General features: G+C 41.4%; 1 protein-coding gene across 1 annotated transcript in view; it reads right to left on the bottom strand.

Moving 5' to 3' along the window:
- Positions 1-368: 368 nt before the first annotated feature.
- The window catches only part of VSTM4 (V-set and transmembrane domain containing 4), a 98,569-nt gene continuing 76,211 nt past the window's right edge, over positions 369-22,726 (bottom strand). Inside the window, 2 exon segments of the mRNA XM_055345522.1 lie at positions 369-584; positions 587-638. Coding sequence (XP_055201497.1) covers positions 514-584; positions 587-638 — 123 coding nt within the window. The 3' untranslated portion in view covers positions 369-513.

Consider the following 22,726-nt stretch of genomic DNA (forward strand, 5'->3'; position numbering starts at 1 on the left):
GCTTTAGATGCCCTTAGAAATGTTATCTGAAAACCAATTACTATCTATCTATCATCTCACACTTTGGCCTATAATGGCATTTCCTCTAGCTATATACTCTGAGCTTGATATCACAAATGCAGGAAGAGTAGAAGATTAAAATAAGATTTTAAAAAGATTAAAACCAGAAAAGAGAAGAAAAATGAAGGGGTTTGGCTCAGCAGAAAAATCTCGTTGGGTGCTCTCAGAATCAGAGTCCACACTGCTCAGGGTTCAGACCCAGAAAAATCTTGTCCTGGGAGATTTGTCCAAGGGCTGCGGCCCCTACTCTTTTACAGAGAGGAGCCTAGTACCTAGTGCCTCATACCTTTTTTTGAAGATACCTGGAACACTGTTGGAAAGGGGCTCTCTGCCACACAGAAGGCACAAAAATAAGGATGTTGTTTCCATAGTATCATAAATAACTGGGATGGCAGGTATAAATAGGACCATGGAAGAGGATGACAGAAGATGACCACGGAAGAGGATGCCATGTTACATCTTGTTCTCCTCAAAGAGGATCTGGGCATAGACGGTGCTGGTGGGGAGGCCTTTGGCAGCCCGGGGGGTTTGACCAGCTCCAGCTCAGCATAGGTCAGGTTCTCCTCAGCAATCTTTGGCTAGAAGACAAAACACAACACAACTCTAGTTGACCACAGGGAGTTCTACATCATACATTCATCAAGTGTGCATTTTTACTGCATTCTGGGGATCCAAAGACAAACAACGGACAAAATTTCCCCAAGGATATATAAAACCTAAAAGTCATAATTATATACATCTCACTGTCTTATAAAGAATATTATGGGGGCACCTGGGTGGCTCAGTGGTTGAGCATCTGCCTTTGGCTCTCCGGTCATGATCCCAGGGTCCTGGGATCGAGTCTCTCCTGCAGGGTGCCTGCTTCTCCCTCCACCTGTGTCTGCCTCTTTCTCTGTGTCTCTCATGAATTAAAAAAAAAAAAAAAAAAAAACTTAAAAAAAAGAACATTATGCCCTGAAAAGAGATATCATGATTTATTCTTAAATTGACATAGAACACTAATAAAAAAATGACTAAACATTAAGCTACAAAGTAAACTTTAATTCTGAAAATAATGTTAACAAACAGAGACAGAGAGTGTGCACAAGAGGAGGATAGAGGGAGAGAATCTTAAGCAGACTTTCCACTAGAGTGCAGAGCCCAACATGGGGCTTCATCTCATGACCCTGAGATCATGACCTGAGCAGAAATCAAGAGTCAGATGCTTAACCGACTGAGCCACCCAGGCATCCCACTAACAGTTTCTGATCAAAAGGAAACAAAAAATAAATACATAAAAGAGACAGAAACACAATACTCTAGAAATTAATAACAAAATTAGAATGGTACCATCTAGACATTTTCTTGAATGACTTAACCTTATAAAACTAAAGTTCTGGAATATCTTGATAATGATGAAAAAGAAAATATTACTTGCCAGAACCCAAAGAATGTAGTACTCACAGAAAAGTCATAATCTTAAATATTTATATTAATATTAGGAATTAAATAAATCAAGCATCCAATTAAAGTTAGAAAAGAACAAAATAAATGGGAAAAAAGTAAAAAGAAATATCAATCAAATTAAAGCAGACTCTATCAATCACAAAGCAGAACAACACTAGAATTATAAAAATACCCCAAAGCTTATACTTGGAAAGCACCAATAAAACAAAACAAAAAAAAAAGCTGAAAAATAAATTAATCATGATAAAAAGGGGAAAAAGCACAATGAATGAAATAGGAAATGAGGAAAGGGGATATGATGTAAAGAATTTTTAAATTTTTTTAATTAAAAAAATACTACTTTCCTCAATTAATTGCCCCAAATTTTGAAATACAGGGTAAAATAGGTAATGTTCCAAAATATATAAATTATAAAAATTAACTCCAGAAAATGTGAAAATACTAATTATCATCAAAAAAGAAAGAGAAGGAAAGGAAAAGGAAAGAAGTAAAAGAAGGGAAGAAGGAAAGAGGGAAAGGGGGAGGAAACAATGTCACAGAGCTCTTTCTCAAAAACACGAGGCCAGGCAGCTTTATAGGAAAATTTCTATGAGAAATTCCTTTAAGGAAAAGGTAATTCCAGGTAATAAAACTGATTCAGAACATTTTTTTTTAATTCAGAACATTAAAAGAAAAACTTCACATGTTTTAAAGCAATCTCATTTATTAATGTAAATTTAAATCAGATTTACTCAGCATGAGAAACACATTAAAAAGGCAGATAATCCTGTTCCAGGAATGCAAAGATGGTTCAATATTAGAAAAATATACCAATACAATCTATTAGAGCAATAGATGCAAACAACAATATGGTCATCTCTATAGATGCTGGAAAGGCATTTAATAAAATTAAAAAGAAACATTTTTGTTAAAAAAAAAGAAACATTTTTGTTAAAAATAACTTTTAAATGAAAGAGGTATAGGCATATATTTTCCTGCCATGATTAATAAACATTATTAAAATAAAGAATAACTGGTGGATTACTATGGAGTGACATCAGCATCATGGCAGCAGAAGTCATTCCTTTAATCTCTCCCCTTCGATGTACAACTAATTGGACATCCATAACCAAAACGAAAAGTACCTCTGTATAGCAGACCAGGACACCTGAGAGATCTGTCCATCTGTGCACCTGAAGGTGGGTGGAACGGACTGCAGAGGAAGCTGCAGAGGGAGGGTGGTGGTGGTAGAGCCAGTGGTGGCATGGACAGTGATGGCAGAGAAGGTGTGGCTGGTCCAGCAACCAGCCTGCACCACCTTTCTGGCAGAGAAGGTGAAGGGTGAAGGCAGTAAGTGCAAGTGGGCCGGCTATGTGCCTTACAGCTGGAAGGAAGACCACAGTGATGGGGGAGAGGGAAAGGGATTGACTAAAGTGTCTCCTGCTGTCTGCCCCAGAAGGCAAAAGGACCATCCCTACCTCAGGATCCCCCTATGAAGCAATGGGCACACCCAAAGCCCTAAGCACTGAGTGAGCACACACCTTCCTTACTCACCCCTGCTCTGCACTCACCTTTTGCTTTTTTAAATGCATAGCAGCCTCTCAGTTCCCTTAACAGAAGCCAAAAACTTGTGCTATAGCGCCATCTTCTGGAAAACAAAAGGAAGGTTCCGAACTACCTACCAGTTGAGCTGTTAGAATCAAAGTAAACAAAATTTGCCTACATAGAAAAGGTGTTCACTACTTCAAATGCAGTGGTAGGACCACTTCTCATCAAACATCATGAACAATCACAGTAACATGAAAAAAAGTCACAGTAACCTGGTCTCACAAAGATAAAATGACAATTTTCTGGCAACCAAACCCAAAGATATGGAATATTTTAGTCTACCTGATAATTTAAAATACTTGAGGTAAAGAGTTCAACAAGCCATACGAAAACTCAGGAAGACATTGCAGTGATATCAGTAATAAAACTAATAAATTGAAAGAATACTTTACCAAGAGACTCAAATTCCAGAACAGAACCAAACAGAAATCCTGGAGATGAAAACTCAATAAATGAGACAAAGAACGCATTAGAATGTACTGGAAATACAGCAGATGATGCAGAAGAGAGAATTGGTGAGCTCAAGGGCAAAAATATAGCAATGACTCTGGTAGAAAAGAAGAGAGAACCGAAATTTGTAAATAGTTAACAAACTATGGGAATCATTTGACTCCAATAGAAAAGACGACATAAGAATAATGGGTATCCCATAAAGAAGAGAGAGGGGAAGGGAAGAGAGCATATTTAAAGAAATAAGAGCTGAGAACTTCCTACTCCTGGGGAAGGAACTGGATATACAAGACCACAAAGCCAATAGAACACCTTATTATCTCAATGAAAAAAGATCCTCTCCAAGACACTTTATATTAAAATGGTCAAATTCAACAATAAAGAAAGAATTATAAAGACAGCCAAGAGGGGAAAAAAGACAGTAACCTACAAAAGCACCCCTATTAGGCTATCAGCAGATTTCTCAGCAGAGACTCCACAGGCCAGGAGAGGAATGACATATTCAAAGTACTGAAGGATAAAAACCATCAGCCAAAAATATCTGGTAAAGCTATCTTTCAGAAATTAAGGAGAAATAAAGGTTTTCCCAAACAAAAGCTGAGAGAGTTCACCACCACTAGACCTTCGCTACAAGAAATGGAGCTCCTCAAGCTGAAATGACAAGATGAAAGTACACAAAACTGTGATTTAGGAAATATATATAATTAGAATACAATAGCTCTTTTTAAAATAATATATTAACCTCTTAACTATAGCACAAAGATTAAAGGAAAAGAGAAAGATAACTATAGTTATTACAACTTGGTAACAAATTCACAGTATAAAAGAGATCATTTGTGTCATCAAAATATAAAAGGGGAAGAGTAAAAGAATGGAACCTTTAGAGGCAAATGAAGATAAACTGCTATCAGCAGGAAAAGGACTATTTTATCTATGAAATGGTTTGTGTATACCTCATGGCAACCACAAAGCAAATATCTAAAGCATAGACACAAAACTAAAAAAAGGGGATGGGGATGGGAGGAGACTATGCCAGTGACATGAAAAACCACCAACTTAACAAAAGTAGATAGAAACAGGAGGAAACGACATCTTAAAAGCCATCTACGAAAAGCCCACAGCAAATATCATTCTCAATGGGGAAGCACTGGGAGCCTTTCCCCTAAGATCAGGAACAAGACAGGGATGTCCACTCTCACCACTGCTATTCAACATAGTACTAGAAGTACTCAGCAATCAGATAACAAAAAGACATTAAAGGCATTCAAATTGGCAAAGAAGAAGTCAAACTCTCCCTCTTTGCCGATGACATGATACTCTACATAGAAAACCCAAAAGACTCCACCCCAAGATTGCTAGAATTCATACAGCAATTTGGTAGCGTGGCAGGATACAAAATCAATGCCCAGAAATCAATGGCATTTCTATACACTAACAATGAGACTGAAGAAAGAAAAATTAAGGAGTCAATCCCATTTACAATTGCACCCAAAAGCATAAGATACCTAGGAGTAAACCTAACCAAAGAGGTAAAGGTTGTATATCCTAAAAACTATAGAACACATCTGAAAGAAATTGAGGAAGACACAAAGAGATGGAAAAACATTCCATGCTCATGGATTGGCAGAATTAATACTGTGAAAATGTCAATGTTACCCAGGGCAATTTACACGTTTAATGCAATCCCTGTCAAAATATCATGGACTTTCTTCAGAGAGTTAGAACAAATTATTTTAAGATTTGTGTGGAATCAGAAAAGACCCCGAATAGACAGGGGAATTTTAAAAAAGAAAACCATAGCTGGGGGCATCACAATGCCAGATTTCAGGTTGTACTACAAAGCTGTGGTCATCAAGACAGTGTGGTACTGGCACAAAAACAGACACATAGATCAATGGAACAGAATAGAGAATCCAGAAGTGGACCCCCAACTTTATGGTCAACTAATATTTGACAAAGCCAGAAAGACTATCCCCTGGAGAAAAGACAGTCTCTTCAATAAATGGTGCTGGGAAAATTGGACATCCACATGCAGAAGAATGAAACTAGACCACTCTCTTGCACCATACACAAGGATAAACTCAAAATGGATGAAAGATCTAAATGTGAGACAAGATTCCATCAAAATCCTAGAGGAGAACACAGGCAACACCCTTTTTGAACTTGGCCACAGCAACTTCTTGCAAGATAACATCCACGAAGGCAAGAGAAACAAAAGCAACAATGAACTATTGGGACTTCATCAAGATAAGAAGCTTTTGCACAGCAAAGGATAGAGTCAACAAAACTAAAAGACAAAAAAAAAAAAAAAACTAAAAGACAACCTACAGAATGGGAGAAGATATTTGCAAATAACATATCAGATAAAGGGCTAGTTTCCAAAATCTATAAAGAACTTATTAAACTCAACAGCAAAGAAACAAACAATCCAATCATGAAATGGGCAAAAGACATGAAGAGAAATCTCACAGAGGAAGACCTAGACATGGCCAACATGCACAAGAGAAAATGCTCTGCATCACTTGCCATCAGGGAAATACAAATCAAAACCACAATGAGATACCACCTCACATCAGTGAGAATGGGGAAAATTAACAAGGCAGGAAACAACAAATGTTGGAGAGGATGCAGAGAAAAGGGAACACTCTTACACTGTTGGTGGGAATGTGAACTGGTGCGGCCACTCTGGAAAACTGTGTGGAGGTTCCTCAAAGAGTTAAAAATAGACCTGCCCTACGACACAGCAGTTGCACTGTTAGGGATTTACCCCAAAGATTCAGATGCAGTGAAACACCAGGACACCTGCACCCCGATGTTTCTAGCAGCAATGTCCACAGTAGCCAAACTGTGGAAGGAGCCTCAGTGTCCATCGAAAGATGAATGGATAAAGAAGATGTGGTCTATGTATACAATGGAATATTACTCAGCCATTAGAAACGACAAATACCTACCATTTGCTTCAACGTGGATGGAACTGGAGGGTATTATGCTGAGTGAAGTAAGTCAATCGGAGAAGGACAAACAGTGTATGTTCTCATTCATTTGGGGAATATGAATAATAGTGAAAGGGAATATAAGGGAAGGGAGAAGAAAGGGAGACAGAACATAAAGACTCCTAACTCTGGGAAACGAACTAGGGGTGGTGGAAGGGGAGGAGGGCGGGTGGTGAGGGTAAATGGGTGACGGGCACTGAGGGGACACTTAACGGGATGAGCACTGGGTGTTATTCTGTATGTTGGTAAATTGAACACCAATAAAAATTAATTTATAAAAAAAAAAAACCTCTCAGTGTAAAAAAAAAAACAAAAACAACTCAGTGTACAGAAGGTACTTTAGAGAATAATCCAAGATTGATATAAAATGAATGTGTAAATGAATATAAAGATATGTACATCTGCATACCATAGATGGCAAAAATATTTTCTAAATAAAGTCAAAGGACAACAGATAAAAATGAAAAGATTTACAACTCATATCAAAGGGCCTTACAATTCAACAAAGATAATGGCCAATAACCCATTAGAAAATTAAAGTACAATGAATAGGACCAGATAGTTCACAGGAAAGTAAGTTACAAAGGCTCTTACACATACAAATGAGATTCAACCTCCAGTAGTAAGAGAATGACAATTTAAAATCAGAGGCCACTTTTTGTCTTTCACATTAACAAACATTAAAAAAGAATGGTTGCCAAAAGAAACACAAGAAACAGGTCTTTTTGTATATTGTTAGTGGAGGTGTTTATTGTTACAAGCAAAAATCTGGAATCACTTCAATGAACAATACTGGGAGACCGTGTATTCATACCATGGGGCATACTGTGGAGTCTTTAAAAAGAATGATGGACCCATACATCTACTGGATGTTTTACTATCATTTGTGTAAATACGTGTGTATATATTCTATATGCTTTGAAAGCCCTTGGAGCCTGCTTGGAAAATCAAGCACCTGGTATCCATGGTTCCCTCTGATGATGTAAACTGGATGCCAGAAGGGAGACCCACAATTTAGTGTGTACATTTGTTGATACCTTTTACATTTTCTAGTAGGCACATGTGTTTAAACATCACATTGATTAATTTTAAGTCATAATCAGAAAAATAAAAGTCAGCCACTGTTTGGTTTTTTTTTCACTGTTTAAGAGTCATTAAAGACACATGACTTTCATTTAGGCAGCATACTTTTCATTTTTGCTTCTTGGCTTTGATTGTGTTGTTTTAATTTTTTTTCTTTTTTGTGCTTCCACTTTGGTTATCTTGTCAAGATTCAGGACAAGTAAATCATTAGTATTCGATTTAAGTTTCTTAAAAAGAATGCTTAAAGCAAAAAGCCTTTTTACTTCTGAAATGGAGCATCAGAATAGAGACAGGGAGCAAGAGACAAAGAGAGGACCTAAACTCCTATAGCCAGTACCTACTGATCAGAGGCTATGGACAAGCGACCTTCATGAATTAGCCCGTTTTAAATTTCAAAGGACATTTAGAGGGATGAGAGCCTCCTGTTTCTCTTTCAACATCAAAAGTCTTTACACTGCTTCTTATTTGTCCATATATTCCAAGCCAACAAAAATCCCGTTTACATCTTGCCTTTCAGTTTAATTACATTTCACATTATAATGATTCCATTTAGAAATGCCATGTGTCCTCAAATAAGCACACAAAACCCAACTCATGTAAATTTTAAACCAGGATTTATGAAATCATATTGTCCAGGTGTTTTATTACATTACCTTGCAATTGCATTGTTTTCTAGTGTAGATTATCTGTTTATTCTTAACTTATTCCATTATGTTTGGATATGAAAAATAACACTAGCTTTCTCAATACAGGTCACCAGGCTGGCTGGGCTGATGTGTTGTTTTCATACATTTTTATGATGTTCCTATAGTAAACCTAATTCAATAAAGCCAAAGCACACTAAATAAATAATTGCATCTAGAAAAGCAATAAAAATAAATAAAATTAGTACTTTCATAAGTGGAAAGGTACTTCAATTACTGCTACAAGCAACAACCCACCATAAAATGTGTAGAATCATTTCCCTTATGCATATTTCTGGGATATAATAATTTGATTGAAGATATGAGGCAGCACACAGGAGGCTCTGAATTGTGAAGTGTATACAGTTTCCAACAGAAGATGCATAATATTGGTCCTTGGCACCTTTAAAGAACCTATTGTTTTTCTGGCATGCACACTTGGCTGTCACCATCAACCATGTGCTTAATTACATTTCCCAGCTTGTTTAACTGGAAATAAATTCCTAATGGCCAACAAAAGGGGGTAAATGCAGACTCCTCACCAGTTCTCACCACGCCGCCTTTTTACAGCACTGATGCTTTAGTGGAAGGTTCGGGTGGGAAGTAGCTTAGAGAAATTGTTTGGAGTAATTAATTATTGGTAAAACTATAGAACTGGTAGTAAAACCAGAAACCAAGAGCAGAATGTAAAGGTTAAAGTGGATGATTTGATAGGGTACAGCCAGGGTGAGGACCCTGCAGCAGGGCCACACCCATATTTCTGGTGATGACTGTGATCTTGACAATTTGAAGGTGTCCTGGGCATAAGCTAAGGAATCACTCCTAGTGTCTTCGGCAGTTCGAAAACTGGAGCACAGTAAGGGAGTCTCTAAGGATGAATTGAGAAGCACTTCTGTCAGCTCCCTGCCAGCTGCTGGCCCTTAAAACGGCGTTCTTCAAGACCCCATTCCTACTCATTCACAAGTGTACTTATGGGCACCCAAGGGTGCAAACTTCAATGATCTCGAACTGGCTGTTCACACTCTTGCAAGTGCTTCAGACTGCACTCAGACATGAAGGAAACTCCTAGAAGCAGGATTTCTAGGCCTCAGACACTTATGTCTGATGTTGCTGTATTCATTGGCGAGCAGGAGCAAGAAGAAATGGAAAGGAGGGAAAGTGGACCAATGGCTGGGAAGGTTTGACAGGGTCCTTTAGCAAAAGCCCTAGAACTTTCCAAACACATGAGCAACAACTTCCCTATTTCTTCTTTCACAGGACTATTTGGTTTCCCTCTCAGCCTACAGAGATTCTTGGTCAGTTCCTCTATTGCTCCAGTAAGGGCCTGGCATTTGTGTTTACCACTGCTTGGGATCTCTTCTGTTCTAAACCTCTTTGTTTTACGTACCTGTAATCTTACTATTGATACATTTCCTCCCAGTCAGGGAGAATCCATTCCTTAGCCTGGAAGGGGATTCCATAAGCAAGAAGGGATGGAAGTTCACATATAGACATACATCAATGGCATCAAAGAAAGACTGGAATGGAATTTTGAAAGACTCTTCTCTCAGTTGGTGGAAATGTTCATTCAGAGGAGGCAAGGAGATTGGCCCTTAGGCCATCATCCCATGGCTGACTGCAGAGCATGAGTATAGGAGTAATTTGGACCTTAGTTCAAAAATCAGCTGTATGCTTCCACTGTCCTCAAGGACCTCCTAGATCCTAGACTTGAACTCCACTGCCAGAGTCGGATTAAGTTCCCACAGAGCATAACTTCCCCTCAGAAGGATTCAGAAAGCATTATCACTTCTGGACTCTAGGTGTAACAAGGTCAGTATGCAGTGAAATGCCAAGACTTCTGGCCCATCCTTCTGTTCTGCCAGTGGTGAGACACTCAACAGCAGATGATAACCTCCAGGTTGGACCTCCTGCTTCTCATTTAAGGTCCCCCAGTTCTAGAGTATTCACTATGGAAAATGAGTGTATGGGGAAGGGTATGGAAAGTGAGTGTATGGGGAAGGGTTTACTTGATATGGCTAAGACTAGAGAAGTCAAACCCCAGGAATTCAGAAATTGTGTACCTCTTTGGGCACATACCACACTTCAGGCTCCTAACTGGTAGTTTCTGAGTATTTCATTTGGTAGGTGTGCTTCCAGGATCCAAGCCAAAATTTAACACTCCTACCAGAAGAGAGGGAGAAAGGAAAGACAGAAGGAAAGAGAGGTTGATTTAATATTCTACGCAGACTGCTGCAAAAACCTTTTTTTTTTATAGCTATCACAGCTGGAGGTGCACGCTGAATTAAGTTGCAAGAATAAGAGAAAAATGGAATTGCAGCCACTGCGAGTTCTCCAATGTCATAAGTTCAATTGGGTAATAGCGTTATCTGAGCAAAAGATCAATAACTAGGACATGGGGATGTTTATGCTAACGTCACCTTAGAGTTAAAAATGTGATTGCAGTTCTACCAAGTTGCACTATCAGGAATCTATTTACCCAAGAGAGAATTACATATTATCGAGGGCAGACTTCCTCTTCCCCCTTCAAGATAAGTGCTCATTTTTTATTCCACAGAGGAGTACCTAGTAAAACAAATTTTCCCCTCACAATGCCCACACACATATGACTATAGCCACGAAAGAGGTGGAGGCTGTGCAATCAGTGAAGCTCTAGTTGACAGAGGGCCCTCAATGGGTATCCATAGGTCCAAACTCGGGAAAGAAAACTATGTCATGGCTCTTATTGGACCTGTTAGAATCAACATGCCTTGGATATGAACTTGACTTAATTTTGAGTTCCACAGGTCTGCTGACTGGCATACTCTGCTTTGGCCAGGCAAAAGACTTTTTTTTTTTAAGATTTTATTTATTTATTTATTCATTTATTTATTTGAGAGAAAGAGAGAGTGAGAGTAGTACGAAGAGCAGAGGGAGAGAGACAAGCAGACTCCACATGAGTGCACAGCCCAATGAGGGGCTCGACCCCACCACCCTGAGATCATGACCTGAGCCAAAATTGAGAGTCAAAGGCTTAACCAACTGAGACACCAGGCCCCCTGGTAACAGACTCTTGATCAGAGATGCCCACTGAACAGGTAGAAATAGGAAGCTAAGTGTGAAAATGCAGAACTGGAAAAGGCCAGGCAAATTTTTAAGGTAAGTGCTGGAGCCCCATGCCAGATCTACTCACCATCTCCTTGGAGGTAAAATCACTGGTCCTCTAGGACCTCTGGCTTCAGTAGCAAAACTGATACCAGAATCCTCACTCAGAGGTGAGGGCTAGAATTCAGTTGCACATCCCAAATCTAGCATGCAGCTGTGACTGCTGACAAAGGTACCTCTTAATCCTCTGAGCCAGGGTTTAGAAATCAGGACCCTTGGTCATCACAGAAGGGGGCACAGGTACTTTCTAAGGCACAAAATGCTCACTTCCTCTGTTGCTTCAGACATCTATAAACTGTGGGATTATGTCTGCCCAAATTCCTACTCCATGCCTGGCTTTCACATGATTATTCAGTAACCGATGGCCAATGAAACAGTGTTCACCATGACTTTGGAAGAATTAGAAGGGATCTGGAACTCAGGAGAGAAGTTTTGGATGGAGATTAAGATTTCAAAGTTGTATCCAGGTTTTTGGCACAGTGGGTTGGATGAAGTCACTTGGAATCCTTGAGCAGAGCAAATTCACATCATGCTCTTGACTCTGGAGAATTCAAAAGATGTTTAGCAAAGCGCATTCCCAGAATGAATATGACATGATGGTAAGTCACATGCCCCTGGCTAATTGCTCTGAGGCTACACAGAGGTAACCAGCTATAGAACCTGCTAAAGCCATGCACAGAAAAGGCCCAAGGCTTTACAAGTCATCAGACAGATGGAGGTCTCTAGGTTTCACCAATGTATGTTTGGAAGCTAAAATGTGATTATAGATAAAGCCCTTGGGGAGGGTTCTGACACATGAAACTTTTCATAGTGGCACAGTGATAGTGTTGATTAGCTCCATGATCTAATACAGACACGCATTTTCTCTTCCCCATGGACCATAGACATATGTTTTCCCAGCTTCCTTCCAGAAGTACTTTTACTGGCAATATTATTCAAAAGAATATTTATGTTTAGAAAAAGAGAGTATTTGGCTATCTCCTTCTATGTAGGAGCCCACTCTGAGAATCTTCAATTTTGAACACTCAGTCCTCCAATCAGCTGCAATCTTTAACACTCTGACTTATCAGGTGTCTGGGGTTCAAGGGTCTGTCTAGTGGTTTAAATAGCACTATATTGTGTCCGTGACACAATGCTAGTGATGGTGGTGCTTAAATGAGCATAGATTCTCAGAGACAGAAAGACCGCTATTTACCACGTGTGTGACCTTGAGCAAGTTTCTTAGCTTCTCTGTGCATCATTTCCTCATCTGTAAAGTGAGACGCATAATAGTACCTATACCACAGGGATATTTTGAGGACTAAATGCATTAATATGTGTAATGTACTTAGAAAATTACCTGGTGGGTAAATAGTAAATGCTACACAAGTGTTCAACTATTATTATTATTATTATTACTATAATTTTTTATTATAGAGTACAGACAAGGGTTGTTTTGACAATTGGTCCCTTTGAAATACTGAAAGGCAGAGAGAAGACACTCAGTTCATTTAGAAGACATCACATGGTAGATTCTGATGGATACCACTGGACCTCAGGCCAGTGCCAAATAAGTCCAGTGAGACAGATGTATATCTATATATTTTTTTCACAGTGGTAAAGTTAATCCTTCTAAAATGATGTCAACCCACTCACTGCTTGGCATAAAGTTCTCCAATGTTTTCTTATCACACTTAGAATAAAATCTAGAGTCCCTATCAGGATATCAGGATACTGATCCTTCATGATTTTTCCCCAGGACTCCTCTGACCTCTGTTCACACCACACATCCCCCTTCCTGACCAATGCTTCAGCCCCTGGTCTCCTGGTATGTGTCAGACACATCTATACAGTATTCCTTGTTCAGGGCTCACCTCAAGGCTTTTGTTCAGGCTCTGCTCTCTGCCTGGAATGTTCTTCCCCCCAAATAGCAGTGTGGCTTGCTCTCTCACTTTATTGGGCCTTTGCTCCAAGGAGGCTCCCTCCCCATCAAACACAGTCTCTCCCGGGCTCTTCTGCTCTGCAATACTGTTCTGCAGAGCATGTGTCACGCCTTGGAATTATAAAGTACTATCCATTTGATTACTTTTGCCTTTAACCACAAGAATGTAATCATAGCACCTAATGCTTACTTAGTGTACTGACAACTCTACACAGAAAGTCCTCTTACTATCATCCTTATTTTACACATATAGAAACAGAGGCAGAGAAATGGCAAGCTTGAGGTCAACAACTAGTATGTGGTGGAGCTGGTGCTAGAGCTAGCCTCTAACCGCATCACTGAGCTCCGTGAAAGCAGCAACTTTGTCAAACATTCACTGCTACATCCAGAGTAGTGTGCTGGGAAATTGTGAGCAATTAGTTCTCCAAGAAAAAAATTCTGGTTTATAGCACTGGCTGACTTACATGTGTAAATTTTATGATGCCAAAGAGATTAGTTCTCTCTAGTGGACAGAAGTGGGCTGGATCACACCACCGGCTCTAACTTAGCTTCTAGGAAGGTGCCCAACTCAGGTGCTACCCGGCACACAGAAGATACTCAGTGTAAATTTTTACATGACTGAATGAGTTTAGGACAAAAATGAAAGAAAACCAGTCTGGCACTGCATTGAAAACCTTCCTTTGAATATCCTGGGCCTCAGGAATACAGAAGGGGATGCTCTTGGAAATCATGAGCAGAACCATGGGACTTTTTTCTCTTTTGGCCTATCTAGAATTTCCTTTAGGACATTCTACCAAGAAGAAAGATACCCAGGTTCTACTGCTTGGAATCATATAAGTCTGCCTAAGGCTTTCAACTTCATAGGTTAAAATATAGACCTATGATGATATCAGATAGATAGATGAAAGAAATGATGATACTGTGACACTTTGCAGTTATTACAAGAATGGAATGGATCTCTATGTAGTGACATAGAAATATGAGCCTGATGAATTGTGAATGAGAAAACAATTTAATGTGTAAACATTCTGTTTAAGACCACTATCGTTTTGGGGGAACTTGGCACATAGAAATTATTTGTCATAATTTGTAGCCATGACCTATACTGATTGTGGGTTGACTGTGCATACACTTTGGGAATAGAAAGAGATGGATATAAATTTGTACATACACAGAAAACTGTTTAAAGAATATAAGCCAAATAGGGATCTGGCAACTGCAGAGAAATGAGAGTCAATGCAAGGAATTTCACTTTCTATCTTAACAAATGGATATTCTGAACTGCCAGCCCCACTCCTGCACGCCACTTAGAATCACCATTGCAACTTTCATTATACAAATATTCATCCAGTGAAGTCAAGACTTGGTAGACTAGGACTTTGCTGAGTGCTTTCTGTGAGATGCAGCGGAGCCCAGGGAGAGCCCGGTGGGGAGGAACAGGGACCCGAAGCCAAGTGCCCAACCAGACCCTGCACTGCCACCACCTGGTGGGGAAGCTTGTGCTGGTACTTACCTCCCTGTGGCTTCCTGCCTCATTTGGGAGACAAGAGACAATAGCAATGCTTAGGTCAGGTTGTCCCAGCATTCCTACTGACCAGCACCAGGATACTGCCTGCATGCGGAGTGCCATGGAAGTGAAGTGTGTGTGTCATCACCATCATCACCAGCTTCATCACCATCAGTATCTTCATCACATCACCATCATCACCACCATCACTAGCATTATGTCATGGACACAATATACAGGGCACACACCAAGCATTAAGACCAAACATAAAATAACAGCAGTATCCTGGCACACCTGAATTCATATGTAATGTGAGCAATGGCACACATGATTGAATTCAGAGTTTGCAATCTTCATCTTTCTATGTGTGCTCTAGTCATACATTCATGAGGCTGTCTTCTTGCCTTTTGGACATCACATGTGCTTGTTGGAATTTATAAATTCAGCTTTTGGGAGTCATAATAATAAATTAGAATTAAGTCTGGCTAGGAGCATAAAATCCCTTAAATGTTCCATTAGTTTGTCATGAACTCAGAACTTCACATCAAGATTTTCTTCTGGATATTGTGAATACTTAGCTCGATGTCACAGATACAGTGATGACTTTTTTCTTTTTTTTTTTTTTTTCCTTTTTTTTCCAAAATGGCACTTCATTTCTAGTATTCTCTACTTGAGATTGAAAAAGTCTTTTAATAACAATTCTGAAATGTTCTGCACTCAAAACTGAGGTTTTAAATGAAATCTTTTTTTTATAAAAAAATCGAATGTGAGCACAAATGATATTCCATGAGATTACAAAAATAAAATAGAGTGAAAAAGTTAAAAAAAAAATTTCCCAGCAGTGCAATGATCCCAACAATGAAGTGCCCAATAAAAGCAGCAAATCAGCTGAGCTGAGCTGGAAAACAAGCTACCACTCTAGAGGGACATTCCCTGCAGACAAAGGGGGGTGGCCCTTCCCAGAGAGGCCTCTCCAGGGCCCCCAGGGGCAGGGCAGGCCTGTGCAACTTGGTGGGGTCACTCATGGGGCTAGACCTGCAGGACCACCAGGTCTGCTCCGGCCTCGGCCAACCTCTGGCCCAGCCTACCTGTCTGCCACCTGTTCACCTCCATCAGGAGATTCTAAGGCTCATGCTCCTGTCCCCACAGCACCTTGCACTGCCTGCTGGCCCTCCATAAATGTGTGAGGAATGAATAACTAGTGGAAGACTGCAAAGTGATATGAATGAATCAGTGACACAGGAAATGGGAACATGGTCCTGTGGTGGTCAATTCCAAAGTCACCTTCCTCTTCAAAGTACAAAGTCACATTATCCTCCTAGAATGGGGTGAGGCAGACTCCTCCCACAGCACTTCTGGAGTAGGATCCCCACTGTCTCCCCATATTGAATTCCTCAAAGGTGTTCCTCATTAGAGCTTCAGGCATGACCAGTCTTAAAAGACACATGGAGAGTAAGAGCTTCACTTGGCCCATGCGGAATACAGAACCTCAAGCCAACTCCATGGGCCTGACACAACAGAGAAGCATCCAACCTGGTAGCTGTTTGTGGACGGCACTCGGCAGCCAAGGGCCTCAGCACTGACCTCATGGCACCCCCGGAGGTGCTGGCCCTGTGACAGAGTTACCAGTCCCTAACACAAAACTAATACAATCCCACCTTCACTTAGGGTGGGGTTGGGGGTGGGGTCTGCTTGCACCTCCCCAATGCTCGCATCCCACCGCCCGCACTCCCCAGACTGGAGGGAATCCATGAAACCAAATGACTTCTGTTTCCCCTTTTCTCATCCTTTCCAATGCTCAGCATCTATTTTTCCCTCCAGTCAACATACATAACTCCCCGTGACAATAATGGGATGCGCATGTGTACCGAGGGGGGCATAGAATTTTTATCTCTGTAAAAATGGTACTAGCGTGGTACCAGCAAAGTTTTTGTTTTTTTCCCAAGGCTTTTACTTGGGGCAATATATTGTACAAGTGATTGTGGGGTTTTTTTCTTCTTTTTAATTTTAAATCGAGATTATGAACATATTTTATGCAGGTTAATATATCCTTTTGATGTAAAATTTAACTGAAACCAGTTCTAGCACATTAGCGACAACAAGAGAAATTCTCCGGCTAATTATAAACATCCTTCAAGAAACCTGAAATGCATGTCCTCTGGAAATAATTTTACTGGGATTTGGGTTATTATTAAAATCCTCTCAGAATTCTATCACTGGTGCCTGATGTGCCTCCAAGCCCTGTTCTGCTACAGATCAGAGAGAAACTCTTTCTGGTCTTGGCAGGATATTCTCAATAGTGAAACAGGGCTGGGAAAAGGGGCTTCTTTCTTGAGACCAGGGAAACACCGGACAAGGCCCTCAAGGCATGTGAATCCTGGGCTGACCACTCAATGGAAGGCCCATTCCTAAGACAAGCTCCCTCTCAGCTATGATACAATGAGCCACATGCTTTATGTCCATTCGGAGCACCCAGATCTTTCAGAGTTCAGGGGAGAAGGCAGGTGTACTGCAGAATTTCAGCTCGAGGGAATCCCAGGCCGGCAGAGCCACTCCCCACGTGTCAGAACTCTCTACTGACAGAGGGCCTAGGAGATCACAGGGAGAAGCTGCCCAAGAAAGGTCCTCAGGAATGAAGGAAAGTCACTGTATGCTTTAGAAGCAGATTCTCATGTTTAATGTTCTCTTTGTTGATAAATAAGAAAACCACCATTCTCCCAAGTGGGCTGAACTCTTTATTAAAATGTAAAAACATCTTCTCCAGATATGAGGGGGTCTGTCTTATGATCAATGACCCAGCCAGAGTGGGCTACTGAGTCTGATGAGTTATTCAGAGCCATACTCTCAAGCGTTTATGTTCATCAGACTCATCTGGGATCTTGTTGAGTTGCAAATTCTCACTCAGTAGATCTAGGGTGGGGCCTGAGCTTCTATTTCTCCAACAAGCTCCCAGGGGATGCCCAGGCTGTTAGTCCATGGACTACACTTTGAGCAGTGAGGACTTAGAGCTCTAGTCCCAGATCTCTGTCCTCAATTGTTCATTCATCTCACAAGCATTCTGCAAGTTCCAGCTCCTCTACTTGGGACACAGTGATGAAGAGGGCAAGTCCTTGATGATTTTAAAACTAATGAAAATTTAAAACTATTGTGCATCAAGGACAATCAACAAAGGGCAAAGGCAATCTACAGAATTGGTGAAAATATCTGCAAATTATGTATCTAATAAGAGGTTAATTTCCAGAATATATAAAGAGCTCTACAACTCAACAACAAAACAAACAACCTGATTTTAAAAAATAGGAAAAAACTTGAATAGACATTTCTCCAAAGAAGCTATACAAATGGCCAACAAGAACATAAAAAGATGTTCAACATCCTTAATTGTTAGGGAAGTGCAAATTAAAACTACCATGAGATAGCATCTCACATCCATTAAGATGGCTACTATCAAAAAGACAGAAAATAGTGTTGGCAAGGATATAGAGAAATTGAATCCTTGTGCACTAAAGGTGGGAATGTAAAATGGCACAGTTGTGATGGAAAACAGTATGGTAGTTCCTCAAAAAATTAAAAATAGAACTACCATATGGCTCAGCAAACCCACTTCTAGGTATATACCCAAAAACTGAAATCGAGAACTCAAAAACATATTTGCACATCCACATTCACAACAGTTATCATTCACAATAGCTAACATGTGGAAGCCACTCAAACGTCTATGGACAGATGAATGGATAAGCAGAATGTGGTATATACATTCAAGGAAATACTACTCAGCCTTAAAAAAAAAGAGAAATTCTGACCCCTATAGCAACATGGATGATCCTTGACAATGTTATGCTAATTGCTAAATAAGCCAGTCACAGAAAGATAACTACTACGTGATTCCACTTGCACGAGGTTCCTAGAGTAGTGAGATTTATAAAGACAGGAAGTAGAGGGGTGGGTTTCAGAGGCGAGGGAAGCAGGAGTGCTATTTATTGAGTACAGAGTTTTGCAAGATGAAAAGTTCTGGAGATGGTTTACAGAGCAATGTGAAGGTACTTATTAGCACTACTGAACTGTACACTTCAAAATGGTTAAGATGGTGAATTTTATGTCATGTGCACTTGAGCACAATTTAAAGAAATGGCCCCTACTGTGTCTACCATCTAAGGTGTCTATAACGTAGAGCCTTCATAGTCTAAGGAATGTGGGAACAGCCTGGTTCTAGCGGAGGAGAAAGTGAAATCGGGCAGCTACACAGGACGTCAGTGTGGTGTGGGAAGTGCTCAAATATAGGTAAGGTGCTGTGAATGCCCCAAGCAAAGTCAGATGGATGGGGAGGTGTTAGGCATATGAGCCATCTGTGGCAATGAGCAAGGGGACATGGACAAGCTGGGGCAGGCCGAGGAGTCATAGTCGCCACTGCACGTGAGGGTGAGGCAGAAGGCACCTAGATTCTGAATGGCATAGCTGGTCCCTGAGGCAGGGCTCTCCCGTGTGGTGTGGGGGGCGGGAATCCACGCTGTGTGTACACTCTGGTGGAATGGGGTGTGTGTGGAGCCTGCAGAGAAATGCTCCATAAAGAGTCAGAAGAATCCGTTTGGAACTGCCTTGACGACCCAAGCAAGGGAATGGAGGGGCTGCATGTGTGGCTGGTGCACCTGTGCCAGTGCTGACTATGTCCGGCAATCTGACCATGGTGGAGACAGCCAACATCCCGGAGCGGTGGTGGTGCAACCACCTGGGGAGGAGGTGTGCAGCAAAGCCGTGAGCTGGGGTGGTGGCACAGCCCCGAGTTCACCCCCAGGAAGGAGGACACTGATGCCGGGAGGGCTCAGAAATAACAGGGCTGAAAAGTGCCGTGAGGGGGTGGTGATGGGGAGCTCCCTGGTGTGCGGGGCACAGCTGATGCCCGGGGGACCCCCCTTGTGGCTCTGTGGGTAGCGGGTGGGCCGGGAGGGAAGCAGCAGCCCTGCGGGAGGATGGGTTGGGCAGCTGCAGCGGGACAGAGCCTGTGGGACCCGGGGCCAGCCCGCACTCACACAGCTCGCAGGAAGCCGGGCTTCACCCTGAAAGCAAAGGGGAGCCCGGGGAGTATATTAAATAGGGAAGGACATGGTCTGAGTTGTGTCTGAGAACACTCTCTAGGCAGCAGTGTGAGGACGGATCTGAGCAGGACAGACAGGAAACAAGAGACCTGCAGGGAAACTTGAGATAATTAAGCCCATGACATTCCAGATTTTTCGGTCTTCTGCTCACAAGAGATGATCTTCTTCTCCTTAGAGGAGAGAGGTGGCCTGAGCCTTCCAGCTACTGAATACTACATCTAGGTGCCTTCATTACAAAGCTTCTGGGGTGAGGCACAGAGCAGTCCTCAGTGAGGAGGGTGCTGACGCAGAGGTAAGAGTGTGTGAAAACCCACTGAACCCAAAGGTCCACATTCTCTTCTTTTTCTGATGCCCCTCCTCTCAAATTCATTATTTCCTCTTGCTCTTCGTTAAGCACTGAGCTCTTGCCTCCACATCACAGAAATGCTGCTTCCTCTTCCTCCACTTGGCCTCCAAATCTATAACTGATCTGGGGCAGTAAAAAGCAATCAAAAGCATTTCTGCCTTTCTCTGTTTCTTCAGAAACTAGGAAGCCATGACAGCTTTTCCTGGAAGTATCTGTGTTCCCTGAGTGTGTACTGGGGACTCTGCTGCAGGGGGAGTGAGTGGGGGTGACCAGAAGCCTTCATGGGGGTCTTGAGCCAGTGCCAATCCCTCACCCCCAACTGAAAGGGAAACCACATATTTTGAGTGTTGTGAAAGTACTCCCTTGTCCCCAAAAGGAGGAAGAACCACTGATGTAGGAACAATAACCCACTGTCAGTGTTTAAGGTTATTGGAAAAACAGATCACATCGTCCATTAGAGAGACCCTGTGTGATCATGCTCGGCCTCACGCTCTAATGAGGTAACTTTGAAAGCAGCCTGTTGTGTTTGTTTTTGTTGAAAAAGACGGGGGCTCCATTTTGGTATCTTGATTATAAAAGGTCTAAAATGCCTTTCTCAGGGTGCCTGGGTGGCTCAGTTGGTTAAGCATCTGCCTCTGGAATAGGTCATGATCTCAGGATCCTGGATCGAATCCCACATCAGCTCCTGCTCAGCAGGAGTCTGCTTCTCCCTCTCCCTCTGCCTTTCCTCCCAGCTTGTGTTCCCTCTCTCTCTCTCTCTCTCTCAAATAAATAAATTAATTAATTTAAAAAAAGAAGAAATAAGATGCCTTTCTCATCTCTTTTTTCCTTCTTCAATCCTATCTTTTAAACTTTCCAGAGAACCCTGGGTGGCGCAGCGGTTTAGCGCCTGCCTTTGGCCCAGGGCGCGATCCTGGAGACCCGGGATCGAATCCCATGTCGGGCTCCCAGTGTATGGAGCCTGCTTCTCCCTCTGCCTGTGTCTCTGCCTCTCTCTCTCTCTCTCTCTCTCTCTGTGACTATCATAAATAAATAAAAAATTTTTTAAAAAATTAAAAAATAAATAAATAAATAAACTTTCCAAATACTATTAGTCTCTGGCGTACATACTTCCCGCAAAATGCCATGTTGTCTTGGAAACCCACAAAAATATTCCCACTTTCATGCTTTAAGGGTGAAAATACAAGGAAATGCATGTGTGCATGTGTCATTTTTGCCTGCCAGAGTCCAGAAGGCCCACCAGGAGCTCACACGTGCACTTGAGATGAGTGAGATGGAGCCTGCAAGCAGAGGAGCTGGCACATGTAGGTACTCAATAAATAAATATTTTCCCTCTTGGCAATGAGTCACTGGAGGTGGCAGGCAATTTGGCTTCTTGGGGTGAGAATGTGCTAACGTCACTCTGGAAAGAAGGCTGGGGGTCTCTGGGGCCCATGGCCACTCCAGGAAGCACCATTTTATGCAAATGGGCACAAAATGGAATAGCAACAGAGATAAACCACTCAACTGGTACCAGGCACCAAAGTGAAGATGTCTTCAAGCTTTTTCTAAAATACCCACTAAGGCCTAAGTGAGTCAACAAGTATTTATTGACTTTAGTTCCAGCTACCATCAAGACCTATTGATCTGAGAGCTAAATATCGACCCAAACGAAACTGAGGTCAATGCTGCTCTTTTTGGAAAATAAATCTTAATATTAACACAAACCTGCACATACTAGGCCCAGTATTTTTGACTTTAAGTCACTGGCCAGAGAGTCCCATTCAAAGTTAGCTCTTTCCTTGATTGTCTATTGTTATGGGTATAAACTGGTTTCCAAATGGTCTCGTTTGGGTATAGAAAATTTTAAGTCTTTTCATCTCATAGATGATCAACAGATACTTTGGTACTTAAGAAGTACTTAAGAAGTATCTTGGAGATACTTCCATAAAACAAAGACCCCTTCTGAAATGCCTCTAACTGCCCCAACCTACTTCCTGTGAAGATGAAGAATATCCTATGTTGAATTGCCATCGAGAGGAGCACACTAGCTTGAATGAACACACAAACCAAACTCTGCAAATAAAACTTGTGATTAAGACCAGTGTTATTTTTGAAAATGCTGCTGACTCTGATCCTTTTACAGGTGGCCCCAAAGTGCTTAATGAAGCCTTCTGTACCCAAAAAGCATACAACTGATTTTTGTTTAATGGATAAATGAGAGGTGCCCCCCCGCCCCCCGCAGCCATGGATTAGAGAAAGTCATCCATTTACGACTGATGACACTACAAAGGGGCAGTCCACTGGGTCAGCAGCATGATCTTCATGGGAAGTGGATTGCTGCACCTGTGAGTTGGAGGAACTCAACTTTTCTTAAACAGAGTATATGTCCTCACATTCAAAACTGGAGATTGGTAGGGGGAGCTCATTGTGAGAA

Source organism: Nyctereutes procyonoides, unplaced genomic scaffold (genome assembly GCF_905146905.1).
Source record: "Nyctereutes procyonoides isolate TBG_1078 unplaced genomic scaffold, NYPRO_anot_genome, whole genome shotgun sequence".
Lineage (NCBI taxonomy): Eukaryota > Metazoa > Chordata > Mammalia > Carnivora > Canidae > Nyctereutes > Nyctereutes procyonoides.